The sequence below is a fragment of the Apteryx mantelli genome, chromosome 22, assembly GCF_036417845.1.
Source record: "Apteryx mantelli isolate bAptMan1 chromosome 22, bAptMan1.hap1, whole genome shotgun sequence".
NCBI classification, from domain to species: Eukaryota; Metazoa; Chordata; class Aves; order Apterygiformes; family Apterygidae; genus Apteryx; species Apteryx mantelli.
The window spans coordinates 13,119,273-13,133,675 of record NC_089999.1 but is presented as its reverse complement, the minus strand read 5'-3'; the positions used below and the strand labels follow the sequence as shown (position 1 = coordinate 13,133,675).

Below are 14,403 nucleotides of genomic sequence, written 5' to 3'. Positions count from 1 at the left end.
TTAGGAGAAAGAAACAAAATAAGGAAACGGAATTGTCCTTCATTAAGGGCTCTCTTCTGATTCTTGCTTAATGCAGGAAGAAGGTGTTTTTAATAAAGATCCATGACCTCACACTTGCTTTTATCTTTTCTTGATTTTTTTTTTTTTTTTTTTTTTCCTTCTTTGAGGAATAGAATAAGAAATATTCCTGGCACAATACAGGGTTAGGGAATTTTTCTTTGTGAAGAGGGGAAGGAATGTATGATTTGGCCATGTTTTCCAGCTTAATCACTTTCTGTGTTATCCCAAAGCTTTTCTATGAGTTTATAAATTTTATGCATGTGAGGTGCTGATGAAAGATTTGGTGATCGCTTCAAGACGTTAGAGTTCTCCATAGTCAAAAAATTACTACAGTGGCAGCAAATGTTCCCTGATTTTTCCAGCTATCTCAAACTGGGATATTTGGTCTCTATCTGATACATGTCTAGGTTGCTGACTAGAAAAAGTCAGAGGAGGTGGAGAACATGAATCAACAGAGAAATGATGATCTCTTCAACTTGCTTCTGTGAACTTTTTGTACATACCCATGTTTTTCTGTCCCTTTTGGTCAGGCTGCTGAGGAGGTTGGTTACCCTGTCATGATCAAGGCCTCTGAAGGAGGAGGAGGAAAAGGAATTAGGAAAGTTAACAATGCAGATGACTTCCCCAACCTATTTAGACAGGTAATTTTCCCCATTCATTTGTGTTTTGTTGTTTTAGATGTTCAGGGTGGATCTGAGAGCACTGTGTGGGAAACAGTAAGGAACTGAAAAAGAGTGTATCATGTCAGGACCTGTCTAGCTGCTCTGAAACATGAGTTCTTGCTTTCTTTGCTTTGTGTTTTGCTAGAATTTCAGTACATTTTCCTATCCAAAACAGTTGTCAAATGCCAAAACATCATGGGAGATGCTGAATAAAAACCAAATTCTAGCATTTTTTTTTTCCCCGATAATTGTGGGCATTTGCAGTGTAGCTAGAACATGAGCCGCCTTTAGTTTATGGATTATTTAGGAAATCTGAGATAATAGAAGCTGCATGGTAATTATACTGGCCCAGGGGAAATATTATGGATGTTCATTCTTTGGAAAATGAGCTTGGGTGATTGCAGCTAAGACAGTTGTTTCCAAAAAAACAATCTGTCCATTTATATGAAGTAGCAGTATTGCAGTACTGCTGAGTATGTGTGGGCGAGGTAGCATGGGCTGTATTAGCCCTTCTGGACTTGTTTTCCCTTTGTTTCTGTGCTCCAATCTGATCTCCACACTGTAGCAAATGATACTGAGTTTCTTTTACCTGCTGCCATCCCTTTGTCATTTCTTAATGATCTCTGAACTACCTAAGGAACAAAACCTTTTTATTAGGATGTGACAGATCTGTAGAATGTTTCTGGAGTAGATTGTTTTTGGAAAGTTTTTGCTATGTTTGATTCTCCCTTAGCATAAAGCTCACATAAAACTTGCCTAGAAAAATCATTTTTAGCCTTCAATATTATTTCCTGGGAGCAGCATTTAAAAGCGAGAGGGGATGGACTTGCAGCTGTGGCTTGGGAGCAGCCCTCAGCTTTGTAATGCCCTGGATGTTTTATTTTGAGCATGTTGATCACTTCCTCTGTCTCATTTTCTCTGTCTGTAGGCTGGTATTTTCTAGTCTTCTCAGAATGATGATTTATTCAATTCAGTTTATTAATGCTTTTTTTAAAAGCTTTTTATGGTTCTACTTTTGTCTGGGGGGACTAAGAGTATGACATATTTGGTAGTACAGGCAAGACTGTGCTAATAGTTTACTGTTGTAATAGTCTTTTCCAGAAAGATGGCTGAGGAAAGGATTTTAGGCTAATGTCAGAAGGGGAGAGGAAGTTGGTTTGCATCTTGCTGTCTCTGCTATAGGTTCAAGCTGAAGTCCCAGGCTCGCCCATCTTTGTAATGAGACTAGCCAAACAGTCCCGTCACCTGGAGGTGCAGATTCTGGCGGATCAGTATGGCAATGCCATCTCGCTCTTCGGCCGGGATTGCTCCGTGCAGCGCAGGCACCAGAAGATTATTGAGGAAGCACCTGCTTCTATTGCGACTTCCGTGGTGTTTGAGCACATGGAGCAGGTGAGAGTGGCTCTGAGAGCTTGCTTTTCCTTGTGAGACTCCAGAGACTCCAGAAACAGCCAGGCTTTTTTTTTTCTTTTTTTTTTTCTTTTTTTTTGATGTTGCCACTAATGTTGCATTATTGAATCTTTTAAAAGAGCAATATAGGATTGTGTCTTAAATTACTTTATGCAGGCAAATGCTGACATTTCCAAAACTGATTCAGTCCACCATGTGCTGACAAACAACTGTAGAGCTTGTTCAAAAATGCTTGCACTTTAAAAACAGGAGGGAAGTGTGTTTTAAATGTGTGCAGTCATATTTACAGCAACCTGCAGGAGTTGTGTAAATTTTCTAATGCTGAGTATTGTAAATATTTACTTCAAACCCTGCCCTCTGTAGTATAAATGAAATACCAATGCAAAACAAAACTCCTGCCATGTGTTTTCTTTGAGCAGTTCTCCTTGTGCCTGTTGCAACCTTTTGGCTGCTTCAGAATGCCAATGAAAAAGTCTGAAGTAGGTGGGGTGGATGGATAGAGCGTAGGTAACTGACCGTGGGACCTGAAAATCAAATACTCTTTCGTCCTGTATCCTAGTGTGCGGTGAAGCTTGCCAAAATGGTGGGGTATGTGAGTGCGGGCACTGTGGAATACCTGTACAGCCAGGATGGCAGTTTCTACTTTCTGGAGTTGAATCCTCGACTGCAAGTGGAGCACCCCTGCACAGAGATGGTAGCTGATGTTAATCTGCCTGCAGCACAGCTTCAGGTGAGTGGGGACCCAGACCCCGTGCTTCTGGAGGCTTTTAGAGGCACTCAAAATGTGGGATACTGTAGAGGTCTGAGCATGAAAAACCTGTTCTGCTGAAGCCTTAGTAGACGAGGGGGCTGGACTCTAGTCTGAGTCACTGCCGGGGTTCAGTGTTAGAACCAGATCATGTGCTAGCACTATGCAGATGACTAGATGTAGGTACTGATAGGGAAGAGAATGTACAGAGAGTATTAGAGAGCTCTACGAAATGTGCGGATAGGTGATATTTTTGTGTCTGCTGGTATAACTCCCCCACAAAAAACCCCAACAACTATAAAGCCTGTTCAGGTATCTCCCAGCTGGGGATTCATTTTCTGTGGCTGGAGCAAAACTTGTGTTCCAAAATATTCTACCCTTCCATTATGACTGTTTCACTAAGTTACAGTTCTACTGTGTGGCCCTCTCTGATTTGAAAGGCAAAGAGAGGTTCTTCTCCAGTTGTTCCTCCTAGATCATTCAGGGAGAGCTTTACTTAAAGGGAGTGTGAAGGCAAGCAGTAGAGAAATAAAATGGGAGGCAGGAAAACTGAGTTAGGAGAGGGTTGTATGTAAAAAGCCTGTCCTAACAAGCTTTGGTTGTGAATAGTTCAACTTTAAGCTCTGAAATTCTTTTGTCAAAGGAGTTGGCTTCTGAGCCTAGCAGAGCAATCAAATGCTCTGCCAGGTTTGAGCAGTGTATCGCCCACTCCAGTGCCTCCAAGGGAGGATGGTCTGTTCCCAGCGTCTCCAGTAGCAAAGGGCGGGGGGGGAAGAACAGACAGATTTTTGTTGTTGTTGTTTTTGGTTTTTTTAATCTTTCAGCAAGTTTACCAGTTACCAGTTGCTTGAAGTTCAGGAGAGCGACTTTGGTCTTTTTGGTTTTGATTTGCAGTTCTTGACTTCCAGGGCAATTACTTCAACTTTTCCAAACCCTCATGTATAGCAGATGCTTCCTCTTCCTGGCTGATGTTCCTGCCCTTTAATCTTTCTGCAGCATAGGATTTGTGCCTAATAATTAGGTATTTGATTAGGTACGTCTTGATTTTTGCCTTGTTCAAGGGGAGATTGTCACAGTGAGTGACAATCATACTTTATATGAACCAGCAGGTCTTTTGTTGCTGTTCTGATCCTAAAAATAACAGAGAAATCTTTCATGGATTCTGTAGAAAGAGTTTTTTGTATGTGCTGTGGCTCCATCTGTCCCTTGTGTCTCCCCCCAAACTCACTGTATGCTGCCATTCCATCTCCTGCAGCCCCCAACCTTTTCCATCTAAGATTGAATGCCTCGGTCCTCTTCCCTCCTCTCTACTTCTGTCTTACACCACAGTGGGGACTCTAGGTGCTTTTCTGCTGCCATGTCCCCTACTTTTTCTCAGCCCTCCCATTCCTACCCTCTTGCTTGCTTCTTCCTATTCTTCCTTCTTCCTGGTGTTCACATTTTGAAGTTTATTGGGTAGACAGTAGAGGAAACAAAATGTTGAACTCAAGTGTCTTGTACACTGCTCTTGGCTAACAGTTCGTTACAGGAGTGTTTGAAACTGGTAGCTCTGCTAATCTAACTTACTTTCCCCTTTCTTATTTTGAATTTCTGCCCCGATAGCCTTGCCTTTCCTGAAACTGCAAGATGTGTCTGTGCAGTGCGGAGACCAAGAAATGCCATCAAATTGAGTCTAGTGCCCTACAGACTCTATTGCAGGCGATTCCTCTTCCCTGTCCTCAAAGCACAGATTTCACAGGAACTAGGTTGCATCAGTCCTCATAAGAAAAATTCCAAATTATGGTAGGCCTTGTCCTGCTGGGCATTGCATGGGAAAAGTAGCTGCTTGCACGTCCATAGTGCAGTTTGTCAGCCATCACTGTGCTTCTTGCAGCTGTGGCTGAATTCACTATGCTGACTTAGTGGAAATCTCACGAATGGTGAAATTGTTTTCTTGCTTAACCTTTGGAGTAATTTGCTTTAGGTTTGGAAAGCAGCAGCTTTCTCAGCTCTGCCACCTAAGACACTGTCAAAAGATGTTACTGTTCAATAATGAGCAACTTCCAATGACTGCGGGCTTGAAGAGCGTGTGATCCCTTAGGAGCTTAGAAGCTTGAACAGTGAGATGTTTTCAGGCCATAAGTGCTCTGGCATACAGCTCCCTCTGCCTGGCAGGCATATCATGATTTCTCTTACTCTAGAGATCCCTGGTTCAATTGCTACCAGTCAAGACCATGGTCACCTTGTTTCAGCACACAAGAGGAGCGAGATCTTCTTTGTTTCGTCAGGCGGCTATGTGGCTTTGAACTGAGTGTGATCTCATCAGGTTATTGCAGTAGCTCTGTATCTGTGTCTGCCGGGCATCCCGAGTTTTGTAACTGATCAGATGCTCTCCTCATTGGGTGCTCTTCTTCCATATTGCAGTTGCTAAATAGAATCTCATAGAAGGGTGTGTTGATATTGTAACCAGTTTGGTCTTTCTTTTACCTGAGAATCCCATTGGTATCTGGCTAATAGTCAGCTGAAGGAAATGACTGAGCTAAACTTCAGCCTTTTTGAACCGTAGCTGTTTAGAAACAACAAATAAAAAAAAATCCAGCTAATGAACAGAACAATTGGGATTTTATCCCATAAGGATACAGTTAGCAGCCAGATCTGCAAGTTTTGCAATTTATAGTTGTGAAATTCCACAAAGGTCTCCTACCACCAGTTAAAGGCCGTCTGTCTCACTAGGACCTTAGTATATTTTTAACAGGTCTAATGCGTGCCCAGCCTCAGCTGACCTAACATTAGCTGGCCTTCTCTGAAGCCTTATAAACAGGCAATGGAAAATACTAGCAGAAAGGCTCGAGGTGGATTTTACACTCAGTTCAGCTGGCCTGAGTCATATGAATGTTCCAAGATGTGTCAATGGAAAAAGCTTGCATAAGAAAACAGGCATGCTTGTTAGCTAGCCTAGAACTGCAGCATCAACTTCTATGGGGAACTGGTGGAATTCTTCCTTCAAGGAAGATGTATTCTCTGTGAGGAGAGCAACTTAGCTAACAGTGGTTAATATATATATATTTTTTCTCTAGATTGCCATGGGAATTCCCCTCCACAGGATCAAGGATATCCGAATGATGTATGGTGTTTCTCCATGGGGAGATGTACCTATTGATTTTGATAATTCGGCCCATGTCCCCTGTCCACGTGGCCATGTCATTGCGGCACGTATCACCAGTGAGAATCCCGATGAGGTAAGTGTTTTAAATTCTGTAGTTCCTGATTACACTCTGATAATCCCAAGCCTTACTCCTAGGTTCAGTCCCTGCTACTGATCCTGAAAAGTTTGGCAGCAAATTTAGAAGATTCCTCCCTTATCTTACTTCCTTGGCTGTTCTGTAGACTATGGTTAGAGACAAGAAGCAGATGCACTGACACAGGTGTATCATACTCTGTCTTTGTGACCAGCAGTCCTTTGCCTCCCCACCTTCTCTGGATGTAGTAGCTTGTGACTCTGCCATAGGATTATGAATTCTTTCTGTTGTGAGTTGATTGTTCCCCATACACATGGTCATGATTAGCTGCTGAGATGTTATTGACCTCACAAAAGCTAAGGACTTCAGTTTCCTATAGTTTCTCAACTACAACAGTTCCTACATTGTTGTATTTCCTAGAACCATGCTGGTACTTTGGCACTGAACGCCTTGCATTATTTCCTGCAGTACAGAGTTTTTCCTTGGATGTCTCCAACTCGGTACAAATTCAGCCTGAATTTAGCTAATGTATATTACGTTGCAGCACAAAGAGGTGCTTTAGCTTTCACAGCTCCAATTACTTCCCTAATTCTGGATTATTTACTTTTCCTTTAAGATGTATAGCAATGTCTTTCTGTCTTTACAGGGATTTAAACCCAGTTCTGGTACAGTTCAAGAACTGAATTTCCGCAGCAATAAGAATGTCTGGGGCTATTTCAGTGTTGCTGCAGCAGGAGGGCTTCATGAATTTGCTGATTCTCAGTTTGGTCACTGCTTTTCTTGGGGAGAGAATCGAGAAGAAGCCATCTCGTAAGTAGTTGGAAAAGTGCTAGAACTTTGGAAGTTGCTTGCTTTGGTCCTCTTTGGTCCAAAGTGTTGTGGATAAAACCAGACTCCTTACTTCTACAAGAGTTTTAAGAGAAGTCTCCTTCTCTTCGCCTTGCTTTCCACGTCATGGCCACACTTCTCATTCTGTCTTGCCTAAGCAGTACCAGTGGGTTACACCTACGTTTCTACCTTTTTTTTTTTCCTTTCTTTTCTTCTTCTCTCTCCCCACTTCTCTTTATTTTTTTCTTTTCGCTTTCATCACTGCTTTGTATGCCTGCTGCTTGAGTATGATAAAGCTACTCTTGCGTTGAAATTCCCTTTTGAAAACTTTCATGTGGAAGGCTTCTAACAGGAACAACATTGGTACCTTGATATGCCAATTCCTTATAAACCACTGAGTTGTCTTCATGTGGCCTGGAACGTTGTAGCATCAGATCATAAGACAAGACTGTCACACCTGTTTATCTTTTTTCATGCAGAGCCTTTCCTCTGCTGTGTGCTGGATGGGATGGAGACCATGTCTGTCTTTGTTATGTTTACATCTGTGTATGCATGTGGTAGGCGCTTAGATGATAGTAATAATGGGAACTCCTGATCTCATAGCTGGTGCTGGCTGACTTTTTCTGGTTCATCCCAGGAGCAGATTGAAAAAAACCAATATTCTTTCATTCTTAAGCAAGTTATATAGGATCTTGCTCCAGTGCGTATGCTCTTCTACTATTACCTTCATACTGTTTTTTCCAGAGGGAGTTGTCTCATGGGGAACTATCTGGACTTACTAGGTTCCATGTTGCTGTTAGTATGGGACAAATAATAGGTATTTTTTCTCTTTCAGAAACATGGTGGTGGCTTTGAAGGAGCTGTCCATCCGAGGGGATTTCCGAACCACTGTTGAGTACTTGATTAAACTGTTGGAAACAGAAAGCTTCCAGCAGAACCGCATTGACACTGGCTGGTTGGATCGGCTCATTGCTGAGAAAGTGCAGGTGCAGCTTCTTGCTTTACAGGACTACAAATTGGAGAGATTGAGTTGGGTGGGGAGGAAAGCTTGGTGCTTGCTGGTTGCTGGAGGACAAGGATTTAGGAGTGGTTAATTTCCTCTTATCACTTGGAAAAGAAACATTTTCCCTGGACTTGATTCTTATTATATCAAAAGTCTCTGGTCATCATTTTGTCGGGGAAAGTGGTCTTAAAGCTGGTCATAAAAGCACTTTAATGTAAATGAGAATTGAGGCTAGTATTTTTGGCTTGCAGTTTGGGACAGGTGATGGTGAAATGTATGTGGAGCCTCAGGATTTGGTTATGGAAGAAAAAAAATTTAAAGTGTGTTTATTTTAAGCAATTACAGAAGTGATTGTTTTGGTATAGTGTTTGCATGGATGCTACAACAATTTAACTTTAAAGGAGGTTTGCCTTGAACCAGAAATAGAGCTGAGACTGATTCTTCAAGTGGATGTCCATAATGGACTGAAGCGAAGAGAGATGTAATTGTGTATGAGAATGAGTAAGGTTTTCCCTGTGTTATGTACTCTTTCTTTCTAGGCGGAAAGGCCAGATACCATCCTCGGAGTGGTGTGTGGGGCTCTGCATGTGGCTGACGTGAGCTTCCGAAACAGTGTCTCCAACTTCCTGCACTCTTTGGAAAGGTAAAATTGCAAGCTGGTCTGTCAGATGGCTGACAAGCAGATGGTAATCTGATTTTGGTTTCCAAGTTTTGTTCAAATGCAGCACAATCCAGAAACGTACAGAGCTGGCCAGTATCTGCTGGCTGTTCTCTGGCCCCAGGAAGCTGTTTAGCTACTGGCCCAAGAAAACTGGCAGATACCTGTGCGCGTCCCCAAAATATCCCCTGCTGTTTGCACAGATTGGTTTGATCACTGGCAGTTTTGGCAGAAAACGGCCCAGAAATGTGAAGTTCATTCTCTCGCTCTGTGCTGCCAGGGCAACATTAGGGAGTCTTGAGTCACTGTGTATTGTGTTCCTCCTGTTTTGAAGATGGATGTAATCTTCCAAACTTGATGTAATTTTCCAAATTGGATGTTTTCCACTAGTACTTAGGAAAGCCTCTTGCATTCCTGCTGGCTTTAAACTATAGCAGGCACTGTAAGAAGACCATTCATAACACTCAAGTCAGGCTAAACTTGGTATGATCAGGCAAGTTTGTTCTTAACTGAGCTCTTCCCCTAAATGTCCTGTAGGTGAGCCCATCCTGTAAATGGGGTTGTAGATGGAAAAGCTGCTTTATTGCTGTGTTAAGTCATGCAACAAGTTCTGTAACTCGGTCTGTGATGTTCTTTTGCTGAATCATCTATAGGGGGAAAGTGGGTGAATATAGGAGAGGGGAGAGCAGATCTATGTGGATGGAGACGGATAGGCTGGCTTTATCAAAGTGATACCTACCTCTCCTAAGGAGAGATGGTTTATGGGCCTACTCCATCTCTCTGCTAGTGGTTTCGTTATTTTTGCATGCATCTTTAAACCTCCTCTGGCCCCTGATGGCCATTTGATGGCTTCTGGAAAACAAGTTTTGTTCTTTATTTCTCTTTTAGGGGCCAAGTCCTGCCTGCTCATACCCTGCTAAATACTGTGGATGTGGAACTCATCTACGAAGGACGGAAGTATGTGCTGAAGGTATGATATATTCTGTGGAAACCCATCCTCTTCCTGCTGCTAGATGGAAATGCTTGTTTGTGTGCTGCTCTGGCCTAATCCTTGTAATAGATGTAATTAATGGAATTAAACTGTGCAGAGTTTTTCTCTGTTTGGGGTTGAGAAATCCAGCTACAATCTCACTTACGGTGATACTCTGTCACTTCTTTGTATTGCAGTATCTCTTTGTATCTCTAAACGTTTTAATCTTTCAGGGTTACCTATTCTGTAGGTGGTTTAAAAAAAAAATACTGTATTATGGGAAAAGACTACTGCCTGTTAATTGCCTGAAATTTTCTGTTGATGCTTCTGAATGTGTGAATCTACCATGTTGGCTGATCTAGCCCAATGTCATCAGCATGACAGAATTTATAGCAATTTTTCCTTTTAGTTTTACTTTTCATCGCTACATGCCAAAAACAATATTAGAAATATTGCTTAAAGGTTGCAAAATCAAGCATACAAAAGTTAGGAAATAGTAGACTTAATGTTGCCTGTGCAATCTTAATTGTCTTCCTTTAAGCAAATTTATTATGCTGAAGTTTTGATGACATGATCATATACTATTTTTTGCAGCTATAAGTTCTCTGCACTTCTGCATGTCAGATTCCACTTTATCTTGGCCTCCCTTCAACGAGGAATAGAGAGGCAATGAACGCAAGTTTAAAAGTGTGCTTTAAGTGATTTAACCCAACTTCAGATGGGAGCTCTGTGTCAGAGACCATGATAGTATGCATTTCTTCAGGGAGAACTTAGCTGCTTTCTCTGTGAGACAATGTCTCTCTCTTTTCATGTGATCTCCTTCATTTTGCAATTTTTTTTACTGCTGCAGGAGATGATGCAGGAACTCAGATGAGCACTTTCTTCAGTACACAACTGTGACTTGTACCCAGATCAGGGTGAAGAAGCAGTATATGATTGTGTAATCAAACCTGTACTATTAATGCATAAATGTGAGAGGACTTAATCAAGGTTCATGGACAACCTTAGTTCTGGCATCTCTTGACTGCTAAATGCTTGGTTTTGCGATCCCAAGTTTTTTTTTGACATTGTTTTTTCCATCTAAGTTGAAAACAAATGGCTCATTTCTTGTCCTTTTAATTATTACTGTTGCAAGGCTTGGAGAACTATCTGCGTGTTATGGCAGCCAAGGTAGTATCAATGTCATGTTTGCTTTATATGATGCCTCCCATTCTTGTGGATCTGCAGGTGACCCGGCAGTCTCCCAATTCCTATGTGGTGGTCATGAACAGCTCCTGTGTGGAAGTTGATGTGCACCGACTGAGTGATGGAGGACTGCTCTTGTCTTATGATGGCAGCAGCTATACTACCTACATGAAAGAAGAAGTGGACAGGTAGCAACCTGAAAAGGCTGTTTAACCCTTAAATACATGCCAAAATGAGGTGTACTTGTAATCTTATGGTTCCCAAAGATCACCTGGGAAAAGAATTCTCTCCTAGGAAAAGGTTACTAGATGTATCATTACAGATGAGTTTGAAGGGAGAAGTTGCCTTCATCTGAAGGACAAATGCTGGTGGTACTAGAAGAAAGATCTGATCATATACCAATAGGGAGTTCATATTCTTTTTCTGGCTCTTTAAAAGTGCCATTTTGGATTATATCTGTTCATCTGTAAAAGGGACCTAATATTCTGTTGACCATTCAGCTGGTCAGATTGATTTTTTTTTTTCAGGTTGCTTAGGTAAACTGTAGTCTAGATTCCCATTTCTCTTGGCTGTGGTCTTTGGATTGACTTGCAATTTCTGTGAAAATGTGAGAAGTCATTGTTGCTTCCATGACCCTAGGCTGGGCAATTTGAAAGATGTTGTTGGAGACCTTGGTCTTCTGAGGTTTCATTACTGCTTATGGGATGCTGAGTGCTTGACTCAATGGGATGAAATGCATGAAAGTGAAAACCAGAATATGTATTTACTGAGGTTGGTGGGTAAGTCTTAACTATATTGTAATTTCAAGAATTCTTTTAAAGGGTAAATCTTGAAAAGCCCAACACAGTTTCATCCTAATAGACTAAGGCAAGTTGCAAAATTTTATGCCAAATTTGATGGCTTGGGACGTGAAAATGTTTCCTGGTTTAGATACTTACATATTGAATTAACTTTTCCAAGGGAGTCTAAAATGGTAGGTATCCATTTAGATTATTTTTAAGTGTGCCATGAGAGCATAATGATACCATAACGATGATAACCTAACAAAAATACAGGATGAGGGAGCCTGTGTTCAGATGCAAACTCATGCCTGTGGACCCTTTGTTGCATTTCTGTAAAATGATGACCGACATGGGTACTAACCTGTCCAGGAAAGTAAATGACATTGAGTGGCACTAGACTAGTGACTAGTCTGAAGTCTAGCTCCACTAGCAAGATGAACAGGTCAAGAAAGGACTTTGAGTCCTTTCCTGCCCAATGTAGGCACAACTGTTCCTAAGCCATTCCTGTTAGATAGTTTCCAACTTACTCTTAAAATCTTAAAATCTTTAAAATCCTTGAAACTCTACAGCTTACCTAGAAACAGATACAAGATTTACTGTTCCCTCATTATTCCCTGCAGGGATCATAGCCATAATGTCAGTAAATCTCCAGCTATTGGAATTTAAATCACTTTGCCCCCTCTGCTGGTTGTTTTCTGTGCCAAATGTGGTGAATCTGGTCAGGAGCTCAAAAAGAGCTTTGGTAACTTTTTATGTTGGAAGATGCTATAAAATCTCAACCTCTTGGTTTACTGCATGGGTGTGTCTTGCTCTTTTCAGCTTTGCTCTGCAAACATGAGGATTTTGCATGAGGTGGACAGTTTTGTGAATGCGTTTTGTGTGAGTGTGTGTGTGAGTGCACGCACATGTGTGTGCGTGTGTGTTTTGATATGATTAATCTGAATTTTCATATGCAGGTCCATACCATTCAGCTCAGAGCTGGTTGTGGTGTTTTTGTTTTGAAGTGGAATAGGGCAAGAGAATGGATTTCCCCTTCCCATGCTTTCCACAAGGAATTTTGTTGTACTGATTTGTCCTGTTCTTTCCTAGGTACCGCATCACTATAGGTAACAAGACCTGTGTGTTTGAAAAGGAGAATGATCCCTCTATACTGCGCTCACCTTCAGCTGGAAAGCTTATCCAGTATGTTGTGGAGGATGGGGGACATGTGTTTTCAGGCCAATGCTTTGCAGAAATAGAGGTAAGAGAGTCTCCAAGGACTGAGTTGGCTGCTGATGCCAAATCTGCCCAGGAACAAAGCTGGGGAGAAAAAGAAAGTTGAAGTGCTTTGGAACTGGGAATTGAGGGTGTGGAATATTTCATGGTATTTCCTTTCTAAATTTTATCTGCATCTTTAACTGGACTAATGAGTAATCAGCAATCAGAATGATTGGATGGGGGAAGAGGAATTATTTAACAGCTGAAATTGGAGTGTTAATGACTGTAGCAAGTGATAAGCAAAACTTCTCAGCAGTGGGACTATGGTGACCATCTTACTGCAAGAGATAGCAAAGAAGAGTGTGATCCATGTGTACTGTGTCTTCCAGCTGTGGTGAAAAAGGCCTTCTATCTGTAGACCACTGCTTGGCACTAACAGAGACTTAGAAGCAGAGTTACATGCTAGGGTTAAGTAACAGATTAAGAATTCTCTGACTGCTTGATTATTTATCAGGTTGATCACATGAGTTAAGCTGAAAATAAGTGTCACTCCTCACTTCTCCCTTGGCAATTACTTAACTCTTAGAGAGGAGGAGGCAGATGAGCAATTCCTGCAACACTGTGAGGAAAGGATGAGGGGTTGTGTAGGAGTACAACGCTCAAAACAGATTTGAGGGAGGGGAGGGTGTGTTGGCAGAGGGGCAATTAAACCAGTTAGAGCGCGTAGGAGAAGGATACCAAACCAGAAATCTAGATATTTTACGTAAGTGCTTTTACGCTATAGCAGAGTCATGGCTGAGAAAGAACCATCTACTCAATTACAGTGTTCCCAGTTGTGCTGTATGCTACGGCAGTGGTAAAACTAGACTGCCTCCCCCCAAGCCCAACCCTTCTCCTCCAAAGGCAAGAGCTTCCATCTTTGAACTAAGGAAGCATCCCTATTTGTGAACAGCACTCAGAGATCTGTGACCTCTAGAAGGTAAACCAAATTACCTCCATTAAAAGCTAGTGTGTTGCTGTATTTTTTTTTTTTTTGAGTGACTCTCCTATTTCTAGCCCTTAGAGTGCAGCAGCTGCAGCAATAAATTGTATCTGCTTTGTTGATTGTGTTGAATGTGGGACCTTCATGTGTACCTGTGTGTCCAAGCAATATAGAGCAGGTGACATTCCTGATGATGGCTTCCTGCTGTGCTAATTTTGTGGTCTAGTAGTTTGTTCTGCCATTCACTTCAGTGTCTGGGATTTCATTCCCAGCCTAAGTGTGTGCTTTTAAGCCTCTGAGGAAGCCTGACTGCAAAAGGTGCTCATCCAGGTGCTCACTGAGGTCTGTGGTAGGCTATCAGCTGCTAACTCGTAAAGCTAGAACCATTTGAGGAACATGGAAGCTGCGTGTGTAACGTGTTTTCCTTGCTGCAGGTGATGAAGATGGTGATGACGCTAACAGTAGGAGAATCGGGCTGCATCCATTATGTCAAACGCCCTGGAGCAGTGCTGGATCCAGGCTGTGTCATTGCCAAGCTCCAGCTGGATGATCCCAGCAGGGTTCAGCAGGTAAGAAGTTGCAGGAAGGACTGATGTTTTTGCGTTTTTAATTGGGTAGTGATGCTGAGAGTGGTACAAGATGGTCCAAATTGTTTAACCAATTTCAGATTTGTGCATCATGCTGGAATTGTTGCTTTATC

At 41.9% G+C, this 14,403-nt stretch overlaps 1 protein-coding gene across 2 annotated transcripts in view; it reads left to right on the top strand.

Moving 5' to 3' along the window:
- The window catches only part of ACACA (acetyl-CoA carboxylase alpha), a 149,858-nt gene that overhangs the window by 26,732 nt on the left and 108,723 nt on the right, over window positions 1-14,403 (top strand). For both annotated transcript variants that reach the window (XM_067309653.1, XM_067309654.1), the window contains exons 10-20: window positions 591-701; window positions 1,905-2,114; window positions 2,692-2,862; window positions 5,937-6,098; window positions 6,745-6,908; window positions 7,762-7,912; window positions 8,469-8,572; window positions 9,476-9,557; window positions 10,785-10,930; window positions 12,614-12,764; window positions 14,138-14,272. In XM_067309653.1, the coding sequence (XP_067165754.1) occupies window positions 591-701; window positions 1,905-2,114; window positions 2,692-2,862; window positions 5,937-6,098; window positions 6,745-6,908; window positions 7,762-7,912; window positions 8,469-8,572; window positions 9,476-9,557; window positions 10,785-10,930; window positions 12,614-12,764; window positions 14,138-14,272 (1,587 nt within the window). The remainder of the gene's footprint in view (window positions 1-590; window positions 702-1,904; window positions 2,115-2,691; window positions 2,863-5,936; window positions 6,099-6,744; window positions 6,909-7,761; window positions 7,913-8,468; window positions 8,573-9,475; window positions 9,558-10,784; window positions 10,931-12,613; window positions 12,765-14,137; window positions 14,273-14,403) is intronic.